We start from the raw sequence: 26639 nt of genomic DNA, 5'->3' as shown, positions 1-26639 counted from the left end.
GGAAGGAGGAGGGCGAGCAAGCGGTCACGCATTTCACCGACCTGGGTGAAGGGTCTGTCTGGGCGTCTTTTCTTTAAATGACACAGAAAAGGAAAAGCAGACGGTTTCAATGGCGACCGAGAATCTCAGAAAGTCATTCACACAATTCTTAAGTGGGGCTGCCTGAAAACGGCCAATGAGAGAGAGAGAGAGAGACGGGAGATTGCATTAAGGCAGGGGTCTGTCTTAACCCCGGGCCATGAGCACTAATCTGTGAGTATACAAGTAACTACCTTACATTTATTTAGCGCATGCTTTGGTCCAAAGCAACACACAAGTGAGGATCAGAGAGCAGGGTCATCAATTGGGGTTAAGGCCCTTGCGCAAAGGCCCGGTGGTTAAATAATTCCGGGAGCCAAGGGATTTGTACCAGTGGCCTTCTAATAATGATAACTTATTAAAGCCACAAGGACAAGCTTCTCCCCATAACTAAGATCTAAAGACTGCAGAGGGGGAAGAGGGGGCTTTAATATTTCTTACAATGTTTCTATGGGCTCCCTGAAACTGCTGTGCTGGGCCCCCGGGTTGAGCATCCCTGCATTAAGGCAGTAAAACGCCCCAGAATTCGATAAAGAGAGTTTCAGCTTTAGATTCAGCCATGGGACGGCTCAGCAGTCCTGTAAACAAGTAGGCCTTACCTGAAGGAAAGCCCAGACTTGCTCTTCAGATTGCGCAGTAGGTCCAGCTGATTCAGAGGAGGAATGAGCCTGAAGACAGATCAACACACAGTTCATATGCGCATTTGCTGCTGAATCATTTGTTTGTTTTTAACAAAGCCACTTTTCAGCTCTTTCAATACTGAGAAAAGACAGCAGATGGCAAAATCTCACAAGGCGTTAGCGCTGAAACATCATTTAGAGATGAAATGAAGACGGCTCCGCGCACCACGGGGGCCTGCAAATTACGATCCGGATTAAGCAGCACACTGAGTTCCAGTCATTAAATAATGCTGGTCAAACATATGAGTTTCCAGTGCATTCGGAGAGTCAGAAACTTTGCTGAAATGATTCGTTTTCATTTTCCTCACTTATTCTTACGATAAATTCACGTTAAATCAATATTGCAATAAAAGTTATTGAAATGGGTGATGTGTGCAGTTCAGAGTGGGATGACAGGTCAGGTCAGGCTATGAAAGGACACTTGGTTTCGATTTTACTACAGGGACAATATCGTGTTGTCATTACGGCTTATAACCGCAAACAGCTGTCAAACAAAACAAACCCGAGAAATCGACACGTATTATAGGATGGACTGAGGGCACGGATGTCCCAGCGTGAGGTTAACTCAGGTGACAACACCGTCATTGGCCCTCTGCCATCTTCACTCCCTCTCCCCCTGACAGACCAATCAACATTCAGCCTCGCGTCCTGACGCCTGTATTGTTCTCGTAGTCTGCCGTCCATCTTTAGCTAGCGCTGAATCGGCTGTCCTTTGTGTTCCTTTCTCTCCCCCCAGTTTGTCAAACTCCTAATAATACCAACCATCCATCTCTGTGTCGCACGGATCTCTTACAAACGTCGGCCATAGCCTGGCTGTGGGGCTGGGCTGATATTAAGTAAACTTGAGTAAACTGATAACTGCACCTGCAGTGAGACTTACGAAGCAATGATGTTTAACACTTACAGTAGCAGTTCCTCTACACTGGCTTTTACTCCATATTTCCTGTAGATTTGTATGACAGCAGGAGCAGTTTGCATTCAAATTTCATTTAAAGCCAGCATGACGAATCACACTGTACATTATAATGCACAGTGCGAAATGAAACGTCCCTATATATAGTTCATGAGCAAGACTGAGATGTGCTTTCCAAAGCACTTAAGGTAACCGTGATTTCATATCAGCTTGAAGTCACACTTCCAGTTAAAGGCATCAAGTAGAGTTACAGCTAGACTTCCAGAACACTATAAATATTGACAAATGTATCTCATTTAATGGGGGAGGTCGACTCCCACATATCCATCAGTGTTGCATTTTGGGAAATTTCCTGAGACAACCAGAACTCTCTGTGACTAACCTACGCTCCGTCGCTTCGATGCAAGGTACCTGGGTTGTGATGTCCTTCAGACTTAACTGATTAAACTCAAATAACCCTTTGAGTCACTTTGTAAGAATCACTTTACACCAACAGAGGGCTTTAGGAGACTAACTAACACAGCATGTTATTTGTGTGAGCAGGAACAAACTGACGTGTCCATTGACTATGACGGCCTCACAAGAAAGAGTGTCATTTATATATTCTATATCTCGTTCTTGTGGTGATGACTGTTAGAATAAGTTGCTGCTTACAGTGCAATCTGGAATTTTCGCCTTCGAATCTAATTAGCTTAACAAGCTATAACAAAATCTCCTTTCTCGTGACCTAATTATGATTTGCCAAATTTCTTCTGGAAAATGTGTGGGGAATATAAAATCAGCTTCAGGTGAGGTCTCTCGGGAGGGAATGACTGGAGAGGTAGCATTGAAAAATGGTGCTGCAGGGATTCTCTCTTTTCCTAAGAGCACTGGAACAGGTCAATTGTGTTTGTCACTGTGTGAAACAGGGGTCGGTCTGCAGTATATAGCAAGGAGAACGTGATAACAGAGTCAGAATTTAGAACTTAGGACAACATTCAAAACACATGTATCGCCATAGAAACCATTTTGATATGTGGACCGGGGAATGAAGGTCACTTGATTTACTTTCTAAAGATTGCATACTTGTTCAATCGCTTATACCATCACACTCTAAGGAACTTGAAAGAAATACTAATCAGAAAATAGCTTCCTCCCTCATTTATAATACATAGAAAGTGAGTAATTCTATACCTGGTCCCCTATAAGTGCAAGAGATGCCGGAAAGTGAAAGATGACCTCTCTCCCCCCCCCCCCCCCCCAACCATCTGAAAAAATATCGGATCATATGAAACACACACTAGTTGTTATATCCGTTTCCCAAAAGCAGAACTTGTCGTCTGAATGCAGAGGCCGAGAGAGCATGTCACTGGGAGGCGGGGCGTTGGGTCCGGTTTCACTCCAGACAAGGGCAACCCGGAGGCATACCTGTACATCGGGATGGCGACGGATCGCTCGTAGAATTCCCAAGTGGACAGCAGGTCCGTCCGAGCCAAGTTGGTAGCGTAAAAACGCCAAGCGGCCTGGTTTTCGAGAGCAAACGAAACCATGAATCACATAGCACTTCCGCAGCATTCGGCATCCCGAGAGACAGTCGAGCGGAGCCCGGCGTTCTCTCTCAGAACAGGCATGTCAGCAAGCATCTGGCTGCTCCGTCTGCTGCTGAGGGCCTGACGCAGCCCCCGCAGCCCGGCACGCCGAGGCTGCATGGCAGACAGACACCTTCTTCCTCGTTACACCTTTGGGCGCAGATAGCTACAACCGGCAAGCCTTTAATAAATGATCAACATTTGTAGCTGTACTCAGCACAATGACAGTAAAGTTTAATCTAACCTAATCCAATTTAAAAGATAATTGTTTTCCTTATATCCACGGTTTGATTTAAAAGAAGCCCAGATATTTCAGTTGAGTATAATCTTGACCCCATTTACACTGGTGAATGTCTTCACAAGGAGCGATATAAGAAGCTTTCACAAACGTACAATGGAGGAGACAACGGTATATTGGCGGGGCGGGGGGGGGGGGGGGGGGGGGTGTGCAGCTTAATAACTGAAATACAAAGACAGGGGCACAGGAACCAGGGGAATGGGAGGGACATGTACCCCCAATATTTGATTTGGCTTCATTGGTCCGACTCCCCTGCCTTTAGTGTTTGTCTAGTAGGGTTTTCCTTGTTAGGAAAGCCCACATTTTTTTAGAGGACAGTGGTGACCTAATGGTTATAGATGTGCACTTTTGATGTGCAATTGAAAGGTTGCTGGTTTAAAATCCCAGACCAGCAAGGCTCTAAAAAATCTGGAAAATAACTAGATTAGACTGGGGGGCCCAATTATGGGTTAAATACAGAGGACACGTCCTTATGAAGAATGACTTTCCATTTCAAAAACATTGTATATAAATTGTTATTATTATATTATTATAACCTTGTATAAAGGTCTGTTTACTGGGGGGGTGAGTGAATCCAAATTGCGGAGTACACGTCCTACCAGCCTCCCCCCCAGTCCAGCAGAGATCTTCCAGAGACTCAAACCAGCAAATTTCAGCTTGCCAGTACAGTCCATTAACCACTACGGAACACACCGCTCCTGCATTTTAGCAGCTACGAGCAGGTGTGTGCGAGCAGAGGGAGGGTGCTAATTGGCCAGTGATGCACCAGCTGCCAGCGCTCGAAGACGCTCTCCACAGCAGCTCAGCGTGGACTGCGATGTGACCAATGACAGACAGGCGCTGGTCGTGAGATCGCGTCTGGGATACACGCGGCAGACTGCAGAGTGCAAAACATAACCAGACATGTCTAAATTAAACCGAACGATCTCTAAATTAATTATATCAGAATCTTTGAACGATTCACAGATCATTCATGAAACAGATTTTTTTTTCTTTAAACACACTGTGCTGTGACTTCTTCAGGGGCTAAAAATATAAAAATAAAACTGGTGGAAATGAAAGGTAGTAACCCATGAGTGCACCCTGCTGGGAGGGTGTCTTTGATTCCTTCGCTTATATGACCACGACTTAATGGGCCAATGGGATACAAACTCAAACAGCTGGGCTCAGGCAGCCAATCAGAGGAGGGCTGGAGACAGGTGATGGATGAAGAGGGAAAACCCTGTTAGCCGCACCAAGCAGATACCGTCTCGTGTTCCATCTCGGTGTAGATTTCGTTTGGGGATTTTAACGTGCTTTGATATCTTTAAAGGGGCAGCACCAAATGAAATCCCCTTTGCTCAAAAAGAAGATGCCTTTGAGTTCTCTTCTGTGTAAAATGCACCCAGCTTCTGTCTGGCCTCCTACTGCCCCACGACTGACTTCAGCCCAGGTGATTCTCCCATTTGTTTAGCATGCCGCAGCACTTCCGTAACTTAGCGATCACTTTCCGGCTTACCTGTATAAGTCCGGCCGCAGGGTTCCGCCGCTTTTCAAAGTGTTTCTGTCTGTGTTGTTCCTGAACTTTCAAGGCAAAGCCTGAACCCAGGATACCCTTTTGAGAAAGAGACAACTGTCACATGCCTATATTTTCCATTCTGCGATACATCACAGATCCATTACTTTTTTCACATATTCAGCAAATAAAGGCGTAAAACCGAGGTCCTGACTCCCTGAGGTAATAAAAGATCCCTGGGCCTATTTAGAAAGAGCAGGGGGGCGATACCCCAGTGTCCTGGCTAAAATTGGCCACTGTGGTCTTATAAAAATCTGGCCTCCTAATCATCCCCTATATCTAAGTGCTGAAATCTCTCCTGCCCCTTTGCCACCTTGGCTACTGTGTGATGAGTGTACTGGCGCAGAATGGCTGATGTCACATCATCCAGGTGGGGGCTACACAGTGGTGCTGGTTGAAGCGGCTCCCCACTGGTTCTGTAAAGCACTTTGGGTATCTTGAAAAGTGCTATATAAATGTAACATTCCTTCAGTCGTGCTTGTATCCAAAGTGACACACATCTTGTGTGAAACTAGGGTCAGGCAGTCGTGGCAGCAGCAGCTTAGGGAAGCTTGCTCACGGGCCTCATGGTGAAGTCACTCTGCTGACCTTGGGATTTGAACCAATGACCTTCTGATCACAGACACACCATCCTTCACCCACTATGCAAATGGTAAACATATCTTTTTCATAGACTAAACATTTTCTTGTGTGATAAATCTTCTATAATATAATTTTTTAGCGTGTACTCGGATGGTAACACTGTATTATAAATGGATGGATGCATGCATATTGCATATCCTTAGATTATCGCCTCAACTTACTGCTGGAAGAGCAAAGAAAGACACTCCGATCAAGGTAAAGGTGGCAGCAAGCAATCTCCCATTCCACGTTATGGGGTACTTATCACCATAGCCGATAGTAGTCAGAGTAATCTAAAACAGGGAAAGCACTTTCAGTAAAGTACCATTTACACAAGCAAAACAGCAGAGTACTCAGTACTCAGTCTCAGAGGCAACATTTCTGGTGTGTTTACAGATGGCAACAAAGCCAGATGGATGGCGCTTATTTTGTCAGCAGCTCTAAATGCAGACTTACAAGCCCCCACCACAGGGCATCCGCGTACGTCTCAAACTCTTTGTTTTCCTCCTTCTCGGCCAAGTAAACCAGGAAGGAAGCCAGGATGAGGCAGAGAAAGCCGATGTACCAGGCAGTAATCAGCTCCTGTGTGGATAAGAAAGCGAAATTTATCAGCAAACAGCAGACAGAGGTGAGACGGTACATTAGTCGCAGCAGCCTTGCGACACGCAGGGCTGAATCTGCACGCATTTTGTCACACAGGAAAGGTGGGAAGAATGACATCTTTTTAATGCCATCCCAGTTTCCTGATGTTTTAATAATATTTTTGATCTGCATTCTACTGGATTTCAAAGGGACATTTTAAAAAAGGCTTTTTCCGTTCGCTAGATTGAGGGAAACAACTATGCAAATGATTTTTTTAAAGGGTAAATAAAGAGACACAAAACTTGTGTTGGCTTACAGAAACGGAACCTGTATTTACTCGCACCATTAGCGAAGAGGCCGATTCCGATTTCTACAATAGAACACGTTGACATTTCTGACCCTGACCGACAACACCAACCAATTACTCCTGCGTGATAATAATACCGTAGATACTGAGCATTACACCGTTAATCTAACAAGAGCCTTGTCCAGCTCAGCAAAAATTTACTTCCTCTCCGAGAAAAGCACTGAATTTGGGATATTCAACTCCTCTGGGTTTCTGGTGCCACTACCCGCTCCCAGTTCCAGCTCTGACGGCCATCTGGTCCTGCTCTGTCTGCACAATTCTGGCACTGGCAGACGATCTCTCCTGCATAATATTAACAAGGCTACCGCTGGCCTCGTTTTCTATCCAGAGTGCTGAGATCTCCAAAAGCCCTTTCTGCCGCTCTTAAACGTCGAGGTATAATCAGAATATCCAGCTGTACTTTCATTCCGTCGGTTTAAACAATTTTATGGCCCCAGTGTGAAGTAGATCTGTACCGTGCAAAGGGACGGAGACCACGGTCTGGCTCAGCTAAAGTTGACACACCTCACGCATTACAAAAAGGTTCCAACACCTACAACGCTAACTACATTAAGCAGATCTGATTGAAGCTTTTGATGTATTTGAGGTATGTACGTAGGATGAATCATTGCCTCATTATTAAGCAAATAACCAAATTAAATTAGCCAAGTCAGTTCGGCAATGCTAATGATTTCGCTTTCTTTGCAGTTACTAGGTAGACGCATATTGTTAGCATACAACATACGTCATTGATGTAGGACAGGAAATGATGAGAATATAGGGCAATAGAGGATGAAGGGACGATGAGGATATATGATATAGTGCAGGTATAAGGGGTCCAGCAGGATCTGAGAATAAATCCGCTAATATACACTAAATAAAAAAGCATTCACGAGGTCTGCATGCATCTTACGATGGTATATGCCATTGATTGGATAGTCAGTCAAGGCCACAATTTTGCAGAATAATTCCTACAGCTAGATGCCAGGGTGTCCCTCACAACTGATATACATTTGAAGACGGATCAGTCAGATCGAAAGTAAGGCTGCAGACTCGCTGTAAGCCGGCTAAAAGAGAAACAAAGCCTCAGGAGGTCTTTAATAAAAACGGATGCTCACGTCTTCTTAGACCGTAACGGGTCACATACAGAGGGCTCGGAACAGGAAGGCATACATTAAAACGCAGCAGGCACCTGAAGGAAGCCATACTGCAGAAACCAGTCTGTACGCTGTATTTATAGCAAACAGCAATGCATATTATACATAGCGGCTGTGAGAACAATATCGTATGTCTTTGGTTTTTTGGTTGTAAACTTCAGTCAATGCAACTGAAACTGAACACCACTCCAGATCCATCAATTCTAAAATTGCTGGCGGCAACCCAGGGGTGGGGCTCTTCCTAGTGAAAGACCTGCCTTGGTTTTGTCTTTCCCAGCTGGACCGTATCCTTCGGTTACCATGGTGTCCCAGTCTGCTACAGGAAAGTGATGCTCTCTATAGCCCACTAGTTATCAAATCGTGATTACATCACTGATAGCACGGCCTACAGCGAATCGTGATTACATCACTGATAGCACGGCCTACAGCGAATCGTGATTACATCACTGATAGCACGGCCTACAGCGAATCGTGATTACATCACTGATAGCACGGCCTACAGCGAATCGTGATTACATCACTGATAGCACGGCCTACAGCGAATCGTGATTACATCACTGATAGCACGGCCTACAGCGAATCGTGATTACACCACTGATAGCACGGCCTACAGCGAATCGTGATTACATCACTGATAGCACGGCCTACAGTGAATCGTGATTACACCACTGATAGCACGGCCTACAGCGAATCGTGATTACATCACTGATACCATGGCCTCCTCTCATTCTCGATCCTACCCCGGAGGTTTTCAGAGAATGTCGGGTTGTATTTTCTTTAGTTTGTTTAAATTTTTTCTGGGCCAACGTCATGGATCTGGAGGACATCATGGCAGAAATCAGCGTCATCAATCAGGATCCAAGCAGGTTTAATCCAAAAAGGAGTCAGTTCCGTAAAATGCAAGACCCATAATCAATAAGAGACAATGAGGGGCCTACAACACTGTGGAAGCAGAGTGAAATTTCTGCCCTTTGATATATTTTAAGCATCACAGACATCTTGATTGTCCTCTGCTTGTTTGCGACCATCCTACCACCGCTGCAGTAATCACAGAAGAGGATTTAAAGAATGGTGCAGTGCTCTCAAGTGCATGGTGATGCAGTCACGGGAGTCCGCTGTGCAGGATGAATGCGACACTTCAGCCGCAAGGTGGGCACGGGCCTCCCACCAGCGACCAGGGCCGTCACCGTCTCATGGTAGCATGTGTGAATAATGGGGCGTAAATGTTCTGCAGATGGTCCCTTAGACAGGGCCATAGCGATTAAAGGCATATAGTTTCCGGCACGGCTGTTTTACCTTTGAGCAGGGACACGCACCGATAAAACAGGCAGCAGCATAAACCATAAAGATGACATCGGCTAGCGGTAAAATTAGCACAGGCGCCATGTAGCGTCAGCGAGGTAGATACGAACTGTTGGAGATGCTCTCCCCGGCCCCATTCTCTGGTCCCGCCGGATATCACCTTGCTGTGTGCATAGATAACCGATCCCAGCAGCTTCCAAGTGCCACCCCGGCGGTCCATCCGGATCATCCGTAAAATCTGCAGAAATCTCAAGCTGCGGATGGCTGAGGTGGCGAAGACGTTTCCCTGGGTGCCGGCAGCCAGCACCGAGACGGAGGCGATCAGCACCATGATGTCTACAGGGACACAGTCCAGAAAAATACCGTAACAAGATTAGCTACTTAACGATCCTAACACTGATACTAATAAATGTACTTCTCGTTTTAGCCACAAAAACATCCGTCTATCTGTTTTCTAGAGCTGCTTAACCAGTGCAGGGCGTTGCCAAGTCAGAGGCCCATTTCATCGGGCTGCCAGACAGGCAACACGTTGGACACATATACGGACACACACATTAAGAACATTCCGGTAGCACAAGTCCACCTTAAAAGCACGCTCTTTGGATTACGTGGAGGAGGAAGCCAAATTTGGAGGAAGGAGCAAATCTGAGACACAGAGCTACGGGTAGAATCGAACCCACAACCTTGGATCTAAGTGGTCGTTTGTATAGTGATTATGAAATCATGTCAGTGAAACAAAATGGAAAATGAGCCGAAACTTTAGTGTCTTAAAATATAACATTGCTGGCCCAAATTGAACCATACTGCTTGAACAACTTCCAACATGTGTCAGAATGACCTGGTTGTTCACCCAGCTGACCACAGACCCAGAGTCCCTCACCGATGACACAGAAGGGCTTGCGGGCGAATTTGAGCCGTCCTCTCCATCCTCGGTAGCGGCAGCAGCAGCCGGCTGCCCAGATCCTCACAAAGTACTCCACTCCGAACACCACGATGGTCACGATTTCCTGCACGCGCAAGGCACAGGGAGGAATAGCTCACAGCTCTGCGTACTTCACGCGCCGTTGTCCGTGTTAGAGTGTGTGCCCTCTAAAGGCACCCCAGCCGTTATTTATCACTCTAGCACTTCATGGGATATCAAACTATAAATACAATAAAAAACACGCCTCTCCCTTTTAATTAGGATAGCGGCCATGTATTCAGTGTCACAATTCTTGACGTTCGGCCATTTCAGCTCCCCGGGTTACCGTGGTCCATGTTACAATATTTCGACTTTATGATGGGTAAATGTTTTTCACTTTCAGTACATCCATCCATCCATTTTCTGAAACCTATTGTACTATGCAGGGTCATGGGGGGTCTGGAGCCAATCCCAGACGCTACGGGCACAAGGCAGGGAACGACCCAGGATGGGGCGCCAACCCATCGCAACTTTCAGTACATTATTCAATAAATTACATGAGACGGGGAGAGACAGTAATTGCAATGGCAGTGACACTTTTACCCATAAAACTGTTATCGTTCAATTCTGCATAAACTTAATAAATGTGAGTGATCCAGCTGCACATACATACCAAGATGTACAGGGCATCTTCTGAACTTTTCTCATACTCCTTTATTGTAGAGAACACAGAGAGAACAAGGCAGGAAAATACCAGGAGGAAGCTGGAAGAAACGAAAACAAAGAACAGAGAATAAGATATGAAATGAGCTCCGGAAGGTCATGAGTTGCAACATTGCATTTACATTAGAGGGCCTGCAATTTGAAGTGGTTGCAACAAAAGCTAAATGTAAGTCTCAAATAGAAAACCGACCATCCCCAAAGACGCCTTTGGATGTATCGCCATAATGTGAGAGGGGAGTAGCCTGGCCTCCAGTCCCCTGGAGAGTCAGCTGATCACATTTATTCATATTGATTGGTTCTACTTTCTCTTGTTCTCTGCAATATGAACAGTGCTTGTACAGTATTTCATGCAAGACCCAGAACCTAAGGAAGATCCCAGTCAATATGTCAGTCTGATGTGTAAAATTTCACTTCTATCAATTCCTTTCCTTTCCATTCTGTTGGCCAGCAGATGGAAAAATATCACTAGTTGATGATAAGATTCATTACCATTCAGAGAACTTGAGAGTTTTTTAATTTGTCTACATGCAAACTGGACAGAGTTTCTTCATTTCCCATAAACACTTAGGCAGTCAAACCGCCATAAACGCACTCCAGAAATGTACTTCAATTAAACTGCCGCATAGCATAGCATACGGCATTCGGAGAAGTAAACTGAAACTTCATTTATGTCTTCGCTGAGGCAGAGGGTGTAAATAACCACGGCTTCCTCTGCAGAAGCGAGCTCCCTTATTAAACGCAGGAGCCCCACCCGGATCTGCCGACTTCCCGGTAATTAATGTGATCTCCAGAGACCCACCCCCCACCGTGAGTAAGCATTTCAGCAGCCCCACACCCAGTACATATTTCTCGATTATTTCTGAGGCTGGATTATAATCAAGGGGGTCTCTAGGCCTCTCTGAGGGGGCTCTACCCCCCCTGTTACATATATACTAAGGCACTACTGATCTTCAAATAGTTACAATAGTTTAAGTCTGTGCTTATTCATTTTCATTGAAAACAGACCCCCTAGTAAAAGCTTTCCCCTCCTTTCAAAAACCTCTAGTGACACTCCTGATTATAATTACCCTCCCAACTTTCTAAAGTAACAAATCAATTAATGTACAGGCTGGGGGGGGGTCTTCTTCCATGATACAACAAAACACTATATATGCAGAGTTTGTATTAACATACACATGGACATATCGAGTATATTCAAAGATGACCAACAGGTAATGATGATCATCTCTTTCTTTTTGGTCATAATTTCAGTTAATGGTATGATTCCTGTGATTATTTACATGACCTGCACGCATAGTTTCCGTTCACTGTATGCAGTGCAGTGTGAAGATTCAGAAAGATTTATAATAATCTTATCAGTTCCCTGGTGATGATGTACAGTCTTCTCTCATCTTTATTATATTATCATTTGAAGCCTCACAAATATGCTCTCTATGAGCTAAACAGCATACGACTCCAGCAATCACTGGTCTTCCAAATCATCACATATTCCACACATTTATTTTGTGCTTAATACAGTTAGTGACTGTGTTGAAAAAGCCTTTAGCTAGTAACCTTAGACTCGTAATGAAGGACTATAGTGCATGATGCCTTACTTACAATTTCTGTCGCTTTAAGCCTTAATTAGATGTTTTGTCACAGTTGACAGTTTGGGGCAAACTATAGAGAGACCTGACTTGGGAAGACATCGCCAAGGCGAAATGGAGATCTCCTGCGGGACCCTGCAGCTCAGAGAAGCGTCTCGTGTGACGCCCATGATTACGTCAACCACGGCATCAACATCCCGCTACAGCCACACAGAAGCAGCCACTACCCCCAAGGGAGGAGCTGTAGTAGGGAAAACACAGGAGGGCAGGTGCAGGAGTGGAGGGAGCGGAGCTGGAACTCCAGGCGTGCAGACAAAGGGACCACACCTACACTGCCCCCACAGCAATAACACCCTGCCGCACTTTCAGCAGCAAAGACCAGAAAACAAGATACCGACGTTACTCTGACTAAGGATGCAATGAGCTGCTATGTCAATTTTGGCAAAAAATTTTGGGTTAATGAAACATTCACTTCATTCACTACTTGCACACATACATTGGAAAGCTTTTCTTCCCATCCTGCTCTCCTTTGAGACACACACACATACAGGTGAGAGTAACGCTTGGAGTCTGAGTATAGATGTCAGACATTTTTCTGCCCCCCTTGGGGCATTTCGGGGGTTAAGGGGCTTGATCAAAGGCCCAAAAGGGATGTGACTATTCTACCAAGGACACAATTTGCACTGGCAACCTTCCAGCCGCAGCGTGAGAAGCTTAACGCGTTGAGCCACACGCCGAGCATGTCGGAGCATCTGAAAACTCCGTCCACTCACAGGTGGCGCCTTCTTTAAGCTCCACAAGTATTTTTTCATCACGATTTCTCACAAGTTTCCTGGGTGAAGCTCAACTGCCCGTCGGCGGTGACTAACACTGTTGAAAACAGTGTTTTATAACATACTGCGAAATCCGACGAGAAATGGCCCTGTCAGCATAACAGTCCAGGCCCTTCAATGGCCAAAGCCATTAAGTCATGATTCATTCACGTAGTGAGCGAGGAAGGAGCCGAACACAGTCACACAAATGCACAGCCTACTCTGAGTTACAGCTGGGACAATGGCCCAATTTAACCGGCTGGAGAAATCCATCATCCAAGAGTCTTCACAGAGTCTCATTAACAGGAAGTACATCATGACAGAGCGAGAAGGACCCAGCCAATGCTGCCTTTGCCAATTAGGCGCAGCAGAAGCTCAGAATTGTCCAATGTGAGTATGTCCCACATCGATGCCATCTATGTTCATGAAGTACCAGGCTTACTTACAACAGTGCATTAACATGAAACAAAAGGTCTTAAATCGGAACACAGACGTGAGAGGGAGAGTGTACATGGCATGGCGATCAAGGTATAAACAACAATAGATCAAACTAAACAGAAAAAAACAACAAAAAAATAACAAGCATATAAAATATATAGTTCTGGTCCGCTGAAGAGCTCTTTCCAAACCCATAAATTCTATTAAACCACAATATTAAAAATATAGCTATTGAAAGTTATTGTAAAATGTATCAACAGTAACCCTTCCCACAATACACTACTACTAATTGCATGTTGCATCGATAATTCCTAAAATTTATTGTACATCATCATCTATAGCAAGAAATAAGGTAATAGGATTGGGGTTATGGTTGTTGTTTAATTTAATGTACAAACACTGATGCCTAATCCATTCACAATGGGCACATGAGATTATAAATCAAGATTAATAAAAGAAATCGAGATTATAATTCTCTTGGCCTCCCTTTGACTTTAATCACAGCTTTCATGGGTCTCAGGAAATATTAATTTGCCACACTCTTATCTTTACTTAATAAAACGCTAAAACATTAATGATAGAAATCCTAGAACATGATTCAAGGAGAATTTCTGGTTTGAACAGCAGGGGTGAAAAGATTCAATGAGGTGGAATTCATGGAGGCTGCAACATGGATAAAAGACTCAAGGAGTTAGCATTCATGAAGCCTGCAGCTGGGATAGCAGATTCAAGAGCTTGGAGTTTATAGTACAGCTGTGGATTCGTGTTGTAACACATGCACTATGAGCTACTGTATCCATGGGGGGGCATTTTCAATAGCTAGAGAGAAAAGTCCTCGCTGCTTCCTGGTTCAGCGAACATGCAACAAAAACACAATGACTAAACAGGGAAGCTTCCTCCACTCCATGCCAGCATATCGTTTGAAAGCGAAACATGTAAAGAGTTCATCGCATGCTGATACTGCATTTCTGTAGTAGGTGTCAATAAACTGAGCCAACGAGGTCCCAGTTTCTGACTCCACCATGATCAGAGGGTTTACATTTACATTTACAGTATTTGGCAGACGCCCTTAGCCAGAGCGACTTACATAAGTGCTTTAAGACGCTGCGATGAATTTTTCCGATACTAGCTCAATAAGGACCCAAGCTATGAATACCATCTATCCGGACACTGTTGCAAAAGTGCAACAAATTTTTTTTTGTTCAACTGGGATGGAAAACTGAAGATTCCAAGGCTGCTGAAGATCAACAGACCCACCCTTTTCACATGAGTCTGGATTTCAGGAACAACATAAACCCTGCAGGAATGCTGGGGTACACTCACATACACACACACCCACTCGCACGTGTAAACACACACACACATGCAGCTAATGAAATCAACACCTATGGTTTCACCTACAGTTGTCCCGCTATTGTCATGCCGTTGCTGTTCCACATGGTCCCCAAGCTACACGGTCACCCGGTCACAGGACAGTCCTGAGGAGTCCTGCACTCCAACAAACACCATTAAAATGATTTATGAGTTTCTCTAAATATATATGTGCCTTTGCTGACAGTACCTGGAATTTTACACATTCAGCACAAACATGAGAGGTATTAATTTTTAAATCCACACTCTTCACATCCTTCCCGATTCATCACTAAAGCAGCAAATTAGCAAACAATGAATCAATAATTCATGAGGTGACCATTGTGCTCAAGAGAAATGTATTTGTGGGGAATCAGTAGGGTCAGTCTGAAAATAGGGCGTAGCAGTTAAGGTGTCAAAATCCTTTTGCACACACATGACTGCTAGTTATGCGTTGGGTATCTAGCAGCACTTCCCACAAAACATGCAGGCATCCATATACAATGAAACACACAACGAAATGCAAAGATCGTACGGCCAAAAGTATGTGCACACCCCTATTAATTAGAGGTACTGGTTAATTAAGCCACACCCATTTCTCACACAGTGCATAAAAAAGCCGAATATGTTGCTATGAAAGAGGTTACTTGCATCCTTCTGACACTGTCATAGTACATCACCTTTCCATAAAGTCAGTTCACCACATTTCTGCCCTGCTACAGTGACCCTGGTCAACTGCAAGTGAAGTGACTGGGACAGTCAGAGCATCTGGGAGCGAGTTCAAGTTGTCATCAAACTATTTCACAGAAAGGGACCTGATCTCCCAACATCAATACCCAGCCTGAACGGCAGTAAATCCTACCTGCAGTGTTCAAACAGAGACTGTTATAGCAAAAATGGGACATCCAACTTCATATTAAAGCCCTCGGTTTGTTGCCTTTGTCCATAATGACCTGAAAAATGGTCCCCACTACATCAAAATAACAGGTTTTTATTACATTGTGGGGACATTAGGTCTCCACAATGTAATAAAAACATAATACACACACACACACACACACACACATATACACAAACACTCAGATAAACATGGCGATCAATATACACACACCCAAAAGTCCACAAACACAAACACATTCACAAACACATACATGAAACACACGTGTTCACATCCACACTCTGAATCACAGACACACCCACATCCACAAACACATACAGTACCCAGGCAGTGCTCACACCAACAGACATATGCTTTTACTTCGTCAACCTCTCAGGAGACTTTTGTTTACACAGATCAGTCAAAATGTGCCCATTCCACTGAATGCAGACGTATTGACGACGCCCATCACACACCCCCTGTGCCAGCCAGCAGTCAGACTGGCACCAGTCACGTTGGGAACAACACGATCGATTTGTACTCATTAATAAACCAGCCAAGGGTTTACACACCACCTAGTCTCAGACCAAAATCCCCTTAATGCTACTTAGTTTGTACCGGAAACCGCTGTGGGAGGAACAGATCATAATCCAGTAGGGACTGATATTCATGATTGCGGATAATTTAGATTTTTGGTGGTTTTTTATCTTTAGGGGCTTAAAAGCCAATAAAGTTCAATGAAATACATTCTGTACAGAAGTCAATGTTTCAGTCATGGAAAGAGGTTTAAGGGCCATAAAAATGTTTCTTGGGCATTTTCATATTCCAGATATAGATTCTGCCACATATGTGAACTGTGTGCTGCGGTTGAAAACTGTGAGGATTTTATATATTTTTTGTAACACTGAAATAGAAGTACCTCGTAAAAACTGAATGGATGGATGGATGGATGGTCCATGTTTTATTGATGCAAGACAAAAGAAAAGAAACCGAAGAAAAGAGAGATTCATCCAATCATGTTTCAGGCACTGGTTTCAAGCATCCAGTACAGGGAGTTGTAAGGAAGCAAAAACATGGACTGTCTGACAGGGAACTGGGAGGGAGCAAAAGCATGAACTGTCTGGGTGTCCCACCTAAACTCTACACCCCAAAAGTGCCACCCACCAGGCCACCCAGAAACGAGAGCTGCTCAAGTTCAAGGTCTGAAGCCCATCGCTGGCGTTACAGATGGACGCAACAAGGCACATCAGTCATGCATCTGGATAGTCAGGACCCGTTCTGGCTTTCGTTCTGCTGTTGTCAGCGATTCCATCCTGCCACAATTGACAGAGCCATCCTAGCACAGACAGTTACCCCGAGGGCAGGTGCAGATGATGATATTAGAGAGCCGTCCCCGTGTTTCCTGGAAGTAATAAAATGTCTATCCAATTTTGCGAATACAGTGACAGGAATCGTCTCTGAATGACAACTACGCTGCCATACCTTCTTCCTGTAATTACGCCTTCTCTTTGTCATATGGTGCAATCTAATGACAACCGACATCCCGATTTTCCCCCATAGAGCGCTTGGGTCCCATACACTATACCGTAAACGCTTCAGCCTGTTGTTACGGGAAGCTTTCGGGGAGGGAACACAGAGAAGTGTCACGTCAGAAGGCTGCGTCGAAGGCCTTAGATCATGGAATGTGTTTAATGTTAGGCAGCTGCATCCTGATTGGCTCCTCACAAGGCGCGACTCCCAATGACGAGCTTCCTAGACCCTCATGCCAATTAGTTGCGTCCCCTATTCTTCGTCTTCTGTTATAAATAATCACTCCTGGGAAATTCAAACTGCCTGACAATTTGCTTACGTTTAAGTTTTCTTTCCCTGGAATGAAAGCAAAGCCCAGGGAAGGAGGTAGCTGAGCAGGATCCCCAGCAAACAGCTTCATTAGACAGCAGACCAATATGTAGGGTGCTGATAACGCTGTCCTGGCTGCGGGACACTAATGAATTTGGAGCCAGAAGTCCCCATTTCAAAACTATCGTCAGTTTTGAAGGAAACCAGGGGTATAGTAACAAGGGGGGCTAGAAGGAAATGTACACCTTAATATTTAATTTGGCTTTCTTCATACCCCACCCCCAAAAAAAAGCCCTTAACATTTAAATTGTTAAGTTGTGTCTCCCCCTCTCCCGATATCACAATCCCTCCCACGCCCTTGAAGGAGGAACATGCCCTCCGTTTCTTTTCACGCAAGGACAACCCAAAGAAAGGAGCTGCTCTGGTTAATTGATTGGCCAGGCGACACCTGCAGTCTACAAGCCAGTAAGCCAGCACACATCAGAAAAATATGCCCAGCACCTATCATGAGATAGGGGGGGGGGGGGCATCATAAGGCTCCTGTCCAGGGATCTGTGATTTCTTACTCCTCCAGTGGTCCTATCAGGTTTCTCCTCGGAATCATCTCTGTCCGACTGGTCGGCATTACTCCGGTGTCACTCTACCTCTATTTTATCATACCGTGCTTGTCATCCTGCGTTCTACAAGACTGGGTCTCTATTTCACTCTCATTCTGTTACTCTCGTATATTTGCTTTGCCATTCTATGACTGGCCTGTCATCTTCTGTTTCTGTGCTTGCAGCTTCGGTGGAAATATCAGACGCTAAAGGAACTCTGGGGTCATTAAAGTTCACTTGATTAGCTTTCACATTATTAGCTTAGAGAATCTTTCACACAGGATGACTTACACTGTTGCAAGCTCGCAGTCTCTTCATTTATGCTATTCGATATGTAGCATCTTTCACACGGAAGCAGGATCAGACACATATCAATGGTTTCCTCCTGGCTTTTCTCAGGCTAACGACTGATTGGTCAAGCCTCGTAACCACGGTGCCATTGGTTCAAAAATAAAGGTACAAGCACGCACCAATGAAAGCTTTCATTTTCTACATGAGTATTATGCTGACACAGTAAGCAACACATTATCCTATCCAGTCACAGAGTAAAAAAAAAAAAAAAAAAGTGTTATTCATTCACTGATGTAAACAATTTCACAGATCTTGGGGACCGAGATAATTGATAAACTTTGTAAGACTTTTTCATTTATACGAATAAAGCAATGTCAAATTTAATCCTTACTGTGGCATTCTGGATACTTCTGGAAATCTGTTATGTAGCGTCACACGTAATCCCCGCTATATAGTTTAGCTGTAACCTTGGTTTACACACATGCCAGGCGAAAGCGCCTCTGAACAGCTGCCGGAAACTATACTTCTGTTCTCAAATGAACATATGAACTTCCATAGACCTTTTATAAACCACTCATGCGTTTATCAAAGCTAATATAATCACTAATGTAGAAACAACAAAGGACTCAGACAAGAAGCATGACAGCAGATTTCGGGAACTAGATTTATGGAATAATTGTTTGGAAGGATTAGTTCAGCCGCCCAGGCCCAGTTCAGCCTGTTTCGACAGTGAAAACGGGGGTGTGGCTAAAATATAGAAAACGATGAGAAATTAACACTCTGAGCAAAGTGGCAGGTGAGAGCTTCATCTGCAGACATGGAGTCATTGATTGGCCAATTTGTACAGCTCAGCAAGATCCCAGACTCCTAGTCTTGATTTCAACACAAGAACTTGGGCCAATGCAGCAGAGAAAGAGGGAGAAAGAGAGAGAGAGAGAGAGAGAGAGAGAGAAAGAGAGAGAGAGAGAGAGAGAGAGAGAGAGAGAGAGAGAGAGAGAGGGAGAAACGTTCTCGAAAGCAGCCTTGTCTTCACTGACCTCCCAAATCACTCTTCAGCTTAGAGCAGCTGTGGCTTCTGAATACATAATCTACTATAGGAACCTTCTCTGACATTCTGAGTATGGTCTGCTGCTTCGTGCTTGATAAGCCCGTTGCATTTATGGGGCAGAGAAACTGAGATGCTGTATTTAGTGAGCAATGCATTGTGTTCAAAGAAGACCCAGTGATCTGTGGGGGGGGGAGACATTGTGTTTAATGGGCAAAACAGTCAAATATAGACCAGACAGAGAGTCATTGCTTTTCGAGGCTCCAAATAAAGACCAGGAAAGTCAATTATCCGTATCTGTCCCACAGCATCATTAACTGATAGACATGGTGACGTTGTGGTTCAGCCTCAGATGGATTAATTAGGCAGTTATTCAGAAACCAATCATATTCAGTTATCCATGACACACTGGAGCAGTGTAAGGAGACAGCTATCACATATTCGCTGTATGTGGATAATCACCAGGAAGATTGTAACTTCCTTTTTTTTAATTGAAGAAAATATTTGTATCAGCAAAAAATGTCACATAAGATATATACTCCCCATTTTCCAGCGAAGCCCAGGAGCTTTCAGTGGATTTCAAGGTGAAACAGACCGTGGTGGAGAGAAGGAAACGACTGGACTCTTGGGACAGAGAGTGTATTTAGGGCGCTGGGGCTGGGTATCGATTCAGTGGTTTGGGTTACAAACGAAAACTGAGCGCGCAGCAGAGCGGGATGACCCATGCATCTGGTACGGCGGGGGTGTCACTCGGGGGTGTCACTCCTGAGGCGACGCGGAACACCGCAAGCACGCGATGCTCCGCTCGGCACCTTGTCTGCGGAGAGCCGCACTTACAGCTGCCAGCGGGAACTTGGGTTTTCTGCTTGGTAAGTGCGATTCGTGCATTTGGAGATTGTTTGGGTGGGGGGTGGGGGAGGCGATACACTAAAGAGATTGTGATGGACTGAAGACAGCCCCATTTTATAAATCAGTAGCTGGAAAGAAAACAAGATTAAATGAAGAGAGGCCATATAAATTATAGAAAAGAATTAAAGAATCAGAATGGGGGGCTGTTGGAGTGGCCCTCCACTGGCCAGAAATACTGGGGGTGGATTTTATTATTTACCAACCAGAAAAAAATGAGCATTAAAAATGCGGAGAACTAGAATAACCCCAACAAACCAACATGCCGATTTCACTGTGCTCATATACGGACACATGCACAGCGACATAAATACTCGATATGACCCCCCCAACGAATGACAAGTTAGCTGAACATGTTATAAACGGTGTCTGGGGCAGATGTGGCACAGAACTAGTAAAAATTAAGCCCCGCCCCCCTCCCCCCGGCCCAAAAGGCACAGGAGTGAATCGCTCAGCATCTTTCGCACCTACTAAGGCGTGACAGACGCTACACAACACGAAGAGCACAAACCTCCAACTTCATGCTTTCCTATCAGAACAAAACAGTTCTGTTGGAATACTACTGCTACCGATTGATTCTATGAATGTTTCTCTCAGTGTTTCCTAGTGTTCAGACCCAACACGGCGCTCGGTGGCGCTGGCCAGGCGCGGTAGGTTCTGAAATAGGGAGGAAATCCCAACGTAAGTAAATTTATCCTGTATAGAAATGAATCCTTCTATTCATTTTCTTCCCCAGTTTTACCGTACGTTTTTGAAGCAGGTTTAAGATTTACAAATCATATGTGGTAATGTTATTACCAACAAAAGACTAAGGATGTAGCGTTTTAGCGATTTTTATTCGGATATTATGCGAATAATTAAACGAGATTGAAATCATCGATCTAAACTGTTTCTATCGACCTTAAATAAAGAAGCACTTGACACTGGTAGGCAGTGGACTGTCTGCTGAAAATGTGTTTAGACCGGAGCAGAGGATACATGAAAAATATACAGATATTTAACATAGTAACATTTACTAAACACAACCAGTCTTATGTATACAACAATAACAACAACAATAATAATAATTAAAATATCAATAATAATAACAACAATAATAATAATAATAATAATAATAATAATAATAGTGATAATAATGAATATTATTAACTATTATTATTATTATTATTTTATTATTATTGCTTTAGGCGTTTATTATATTTCTCCAAAGAACGAATCGTTTTGTTAGACGGAACCTCTCAAAGCAGGAAACCAGCGAGCTTCTGCTGCACAGTAAAATCGTTTGCAAGACACTCATGCATGATGGGCTTGAGTACAAACATACTGTGCACTTCGTATATAACTTTTTAAGCCTGATTTTCACTTCGGTCCGGCGGATACAGACAGCCGGAAAATGCTTGCGCGACATAAACCTCCCAAAGTACCGGAGCCCGGTACATTTGCTAGAAATGGTGATATTCTCCTCTGCAAGGAAGTGAAGAAAACCACTACTTACACATAAGCGTGATAAATAAACGCCCATCCCCTTGGTCTCTCCAACACATTGTAAAGGAGATTCTGCAGCTTTCGGTAAAATGCGTTTCTTTTGGGAGGTTTCCGCGCAACTGAGATGCTGGACCTGGGTTTGCTCAGGATGCTGCCCCGCTTGATGGCTTCAGACCCCGCGATGAGCAGCGCCCCATCTCTGCTCGTGTCGGCGGCTCCAGCATCCAGCCCAACAAAGCCGACTTTCAGCTTTTTCTCCGCAGCTGAACCTGGGTACACGCCGCCGTTACTGGGTTTTTCTACCATCCTTCAAGATCTTCCGTCATGGAAAGCCAGTTGGGGAGACATTCAACCCTTTGCCGGGTATGAGCATCGCAGGGGCTGGGCGTGTGGAGACAGTGGTGCCTTTGCGGGAGCTGAAACACAGTCTCCTCCTAGAAAACCAATTGAAACGCGCTTCAGGATCCGCAATGAACACGGTCTCCCACCTCGGCTCCTTCCGGCCACCTGACAGCGAAGTGAAGGGGGCGAGGGGAGGGGGGGAGAGCCTTGAATTATTCAGAAACAAAAACTGATATAACGTCAGCAAAAATACTCTCCAAGCGCCTTGAAATGGGCTGCACTGCCCAGAAGCAGTACCGGCATCAAGCTTTCCGCAAATGCATGGAATCAGACAGGATCGTCTGTTTGATTAATAATCAATAATAGCGATAGCCTATACGATTTATTAATAATAACATTTCAAAATAAGCCGTATGTTTTCAGTTTACAGATTTAGAGTTTGAACTGTGAGGAGACTGACATTTTTTTCTTAAGGTTCCTTCAAACAAAAATCTACCGTAAAGCCATTAAGAATCCGTTTTTCCCTTCTTAAGAATGAAAAATATGTTTTCAAAAGACCCGCTGATCAAGGCCATCAAAGCAAACCGGTCCTTGGTTTGTAGTCTCAATAAATTCTTACCAAAAAGCAGCAAAACCCATACAAATGTTAAGATGAAAGTGTTATTGTTAACCGTTCCTTCTTAAACAGTAGGTGGTAATATTCCTATTTGGGGCCATTTTTCAGAACCTTGGGTTGCAGTAATCCGGAGCTTGTCCCACGAAGTACAGCGCATTAGAAACGGAACATTCTGGATGGGATATCCATCTCATTCACTGGGACACCATTTTCCCAGATTCTGTTCAGTGTGTCCCACTTATGCAGTGAGCTTAGATTTGATAGTTTCCTATTTCACTTTATGCTGCTTTTCCTTATTTCCCCACAAAATCTCTCACTATTTCTGACCTCAACAGATTCATTTGTTACAGAACGACCTAACCATTCAATAAAGGTTATGTTAATTTGCTTTGTCAAGCCTTCTGTTCTAGGGTAAACCTTCAAGTAAGAATCAAAGATAAAAATAAATAAATAAACACGAGAGAAACAAGACCACTAAACATTGAATGAGGTGAGGCTGGTCTCCAGTCAGCCTTGAACTCACGAGCGGGGGGTTGAGTCTCTGAGCTACACACTCTGAGCTGCATGGCAGCCCAGGGAATAGGGAAAGACACTAAGGCCAAAGGGTTACAGGACAGGTAGGAGGAAGCAGGATGAGCAGCGCTCCCAACTGGCCAAATGGGAACAGGACACATAGTACCGGGTCGGATGGCCATGAGCCTGATCCTGAGACTCCTGGCTCTGTGTTGACCATATTCTTAGCAAACGGTTATGGAAAAGGGAGGGGTGTTTAGTATATGTAAAAAATGTAGAATATGTGTATGTTTACGTAGCGTTTGTGTCAGATATACAAGAATTAATAGAAACTGATCTTGACAGATTATGAATAATTAGTTCTGAGGAGAAACACATTCCCAGTATGGACCCTTGTCAATACTCAAGTTCAGATTTTTTCCTGTATACATCAAGCTACAGTTACTAAATTTGGTGAGTAACAATTTGGATTTTAGCCCCTTGTTGAAAACAATGTACAGGTAGTAATAGATTCCACACACTGTTGTCAGGCACCTTGGGGCACTCAGTAAAAATACACTTACCCAAGGTCGAGCATCGGAGGGTTGATGTCTCCACCCATGTAAGGGGGTTCTGGGGGTTGTATTGGCTGGTTTTAATTATTGGGGGGGGGGGGTTGTAAGCCCCCCCTCCATCCATAATTTTGGCATAGATCCTTATCTGACACTTTTATCCAAAGTGACTTACAGCAGAGGGTTACCGTTTACATGTGATCCCGGGATTCAAACCCACAACCTTAGCACAAAGTTCTATTTATTGAGCTACAGGAACAAACAACTAAACAAATTGATTTGCATACTCCAGCACTTTACTTATAGCTCTACCTTCTACAGGTACTCCTAAGATATCCGTCCAATATTTCCCTCCAAGACACATACAAAAAAATCCTATACACATAGCCTGTCTTATGTTACAAAATAGCACACAAGATCGAAATTGCCTACCATCACTTATATGAGAAAATGGCACTTTATTATATATCAATGGGGAGTTGATACTACCGCGACCCAGTAGGATAAGTGGTTTGGAAAATAGATGGATGGATGGATGGATGGAGTTGATACTAGGGATGAAACTCAAAATAGGTAGGTAGGGGTAACCATGGAAACTCTGGATCCTTCCATCTGTGTGTCCATGTCGGGTAATATGATGAGGACTGGGTGACCCGGTTGCATGAAAACTTGGTCAGAAATGCCGTTTCAATCTCCGCGGTCTGGCACTGCTGACAGAGCAGGTGATGTGTGTCGTGCTGGTCCAAATTAGTCTTAATAATGCCAGGTTGCTGAAAGCCATTTTCAAAGGACGTGAAAATTATTCCAACAATCCATTTTGAACTTTAGATCAAAGCTATTGTATTTAAAGTAGGTGCTTTAGCCAAAGAAACGCCTCTTCAGTTTCAGTGGGGACTTTCATTGGTTTTCAGAACATTCTGGGTGGTACATTGGCAAACAAGCACGCAAATGAAGTGTCATGTCATGTCTCAAAATACCTTCTAATTGAGTGGCATACATAACGAATGATGCAAATGCAAATTTTCTATCAAACTGCCAGGACACCATAAGGGACAGTTTTGTACCAGCTGAATTATTCCAGGTATTCTGATGATCTTTCCGACTCACCTGAACTCACTTGTTTTTCCAGAGAAATGAATGTTGCCAAACAAATATCTCTGCCCAGGTCCAGCAAAGCCAAGAACCTTAAACCACCTACGCTGTCAGTGCGGCCACTTGCCAACTTGCCCTCGGGGGAGCGTCGTCAGTGCCTGCCAGGTTCAGAGGGTAACTCTCACCTTTCGTATCCCTAGGAAATATCATCCAATGGTGAAACATTCGTCCGACCCCTTAGCAGCACATGTGGGCATCCTTGGCCTTCGCAAGGTCCTGATCGAGAGGCACTCACAATGAAACACTTCATATAATTTTGGAAAAGATGGTGGGTGTGGAACTAACTATAGCTGTAGCCCTCAGCTAAGGAAATAAGTGGTAACTTATCGGTACACGTCCCTCCTCATGCTCCCCACCGTGATTTTTGCAGGGCGTGATTTATGCAAATATATATCCATGACTTCACAGCTTTGGTGCCAGATATTTACAGGCTCACACCCACCGCACACAATTAATTTCGGTTTCATTCTCTCTGGCACCTTCAGTTCCCATCACCTCTGCAAGGGAGGGGAACTTGGAACATTCCCAACAGACCACTTCTAACACCGAGGCAGCCTTGGACTCTAGTACGAGGATTTTTTCTTTTCTACAGCATGATATCGTTGTAGGTGCAGTACAGTGAGGCAGAAACAAACTGCAGTCAGTAGAGGAATGTGGTAGCTATACGTCTTCATAAGAATCCTGTAGCTCTCTGGCTAACTCTAGTACTGCAGGTCATATTCATTCCCTTCAAGATGCCTGAATTGCATGTCCCCCCCCCCCTGACACTGTTATATCTTATTGAATGACACCAGACGGTTCATGGGGACATTTAAGATACCACAGTACCATGTGGCATATAAAACAGCACCTTCTAACCTCATGAATCTGCGGTGAATTCCTGGAACACGCCGCCCCGAAAGGATTTTAACACTTCTGACACTTTTGACACATTGTTGGTTTTCTTACATGTAGTCCCCCCCCCCCCCCCCCACGATTGCTTAGTGCCTGAGGAATATCCAAGAATGCAATTTGATGTGTCACGTATGGACAGAATCTGAACACGGCGAGTTGTATTGTATCACAGAAATAACCAGACAGCTCATTCTTTGGGATGGAAACATATAGATCGCGTTTGCTTGCTGCCAGACCCAAACATATTAACCTGAAAATGAATTAAAAGAAGCCAAAGAAACTAAAAAAAAAAGCTTAGGGAAGAAATCATTACTAAGCCTTATGAAGAGCTGACTGAAAAGACATTACTTCTACTAAGTTGACTTTAGTTGATGCCAAAACCAGAATTGGGGTCGTGACTAAATGGAGTTTAAAATAAGATTAATTTTACATTCCTATACACATTCTAAATTGAAATAAGCTCTACATAAAGCAGCTCAATTTCTCAAATAACTAATATGCAGTTGTACCTGAAATGCATTTTTTCTGCATTTAGAGAAGACTCTGTAAATCACATATAGAGTAGTCAAGCATATATATATCAGTCATATATTAGTCACAGAAGGTGGGAGTCTCCTTCTGG

The 26639-nt window shown here is 44.1% G+C and overlaps 1 protein-coding gene across 11 annotated transcripts in view; it reads right to left on the bottom strand.

The window, feature by feature from the left end:
* The window catches only part of LOC125745188 (potassium voltage-gated channel subfamily KQT member 2-like), a 39293-nt gene extending 16825 nt beyond the window's left edge, over nucleotides 1–22468 (bottom strand). For 9 of the 11 annotated variants that reach the window (XM_049017758.1, XM_049017765.1, XM_049017759.1 and 6 more), the window contains exons 1-10: nucleotides 21960–22468; nucleotides 10675–10765; nucleotides 9981–10107; nucleotides 9261–9436; nucleotides 6170–6295; nucleotides 5896–6006; nucleotides 5036–5131; nucleotides 3079–3173; nucleotides 678–746; nucleotides 42–71 (exon numbers count right to left, since the gene is read on the bottom strand). In XM_049017758.1, coding sequence (XP_048873715.1) covers nucleotides 42–71; nucleotides 678–746; nucleotides 3079–3173; nucleotides 5036–5131; nucleotides 5896–6006; nucleotides 6170–6295; nucleotides 9261–9436; nucleotides 9981–10107; nucleotides 10675–10765; nucleotides 21960–22255 — 1217 coding nt within the window. In that variant the 5' untranslated portion in view covers nucleotides 22256–22468. The remainder of the gene's footprint in view (nucleotides 1–41; nucleotides 72–677; nucleotides 747–3078; nucleotides 3174–5035; nucleotides 5132–5895; nucleotides 6007–6169; nucleotides 6296–9260; nucleotides 9437–9980; nucleotides 10108–10674; nucleotides 10766–21959) is intronic. The other 2 variants (XM_049017760.1, XM_049017764.1) reach the window with 1 other exon arrangement.
* Nucleotides 22469–26639: the final 4171 nt, after the last annotated feature.

Source organism: Brienomyrus brachyistius, chromosome 6 (genome assembly GCF_023856365.1).
Source record: "Brienomyrus brachyistius isolate T26 chromosome 6, BBRACH_0.4, whole genome shotgun sequence".
Taxonomy (NCBI): domain Eukaryota; kingdom Metazoa; phylum Chordata; class Actinopteri; order Osteoglossiformes; family Mormyridae; genus Brienomyrus; species Brienomyrus brachyistius.
The sequence above is the reverse complement of the archived record's forward strand: the minus strand, read 5'-3'. Positions and strand labels throughout refer to the sequence as shown.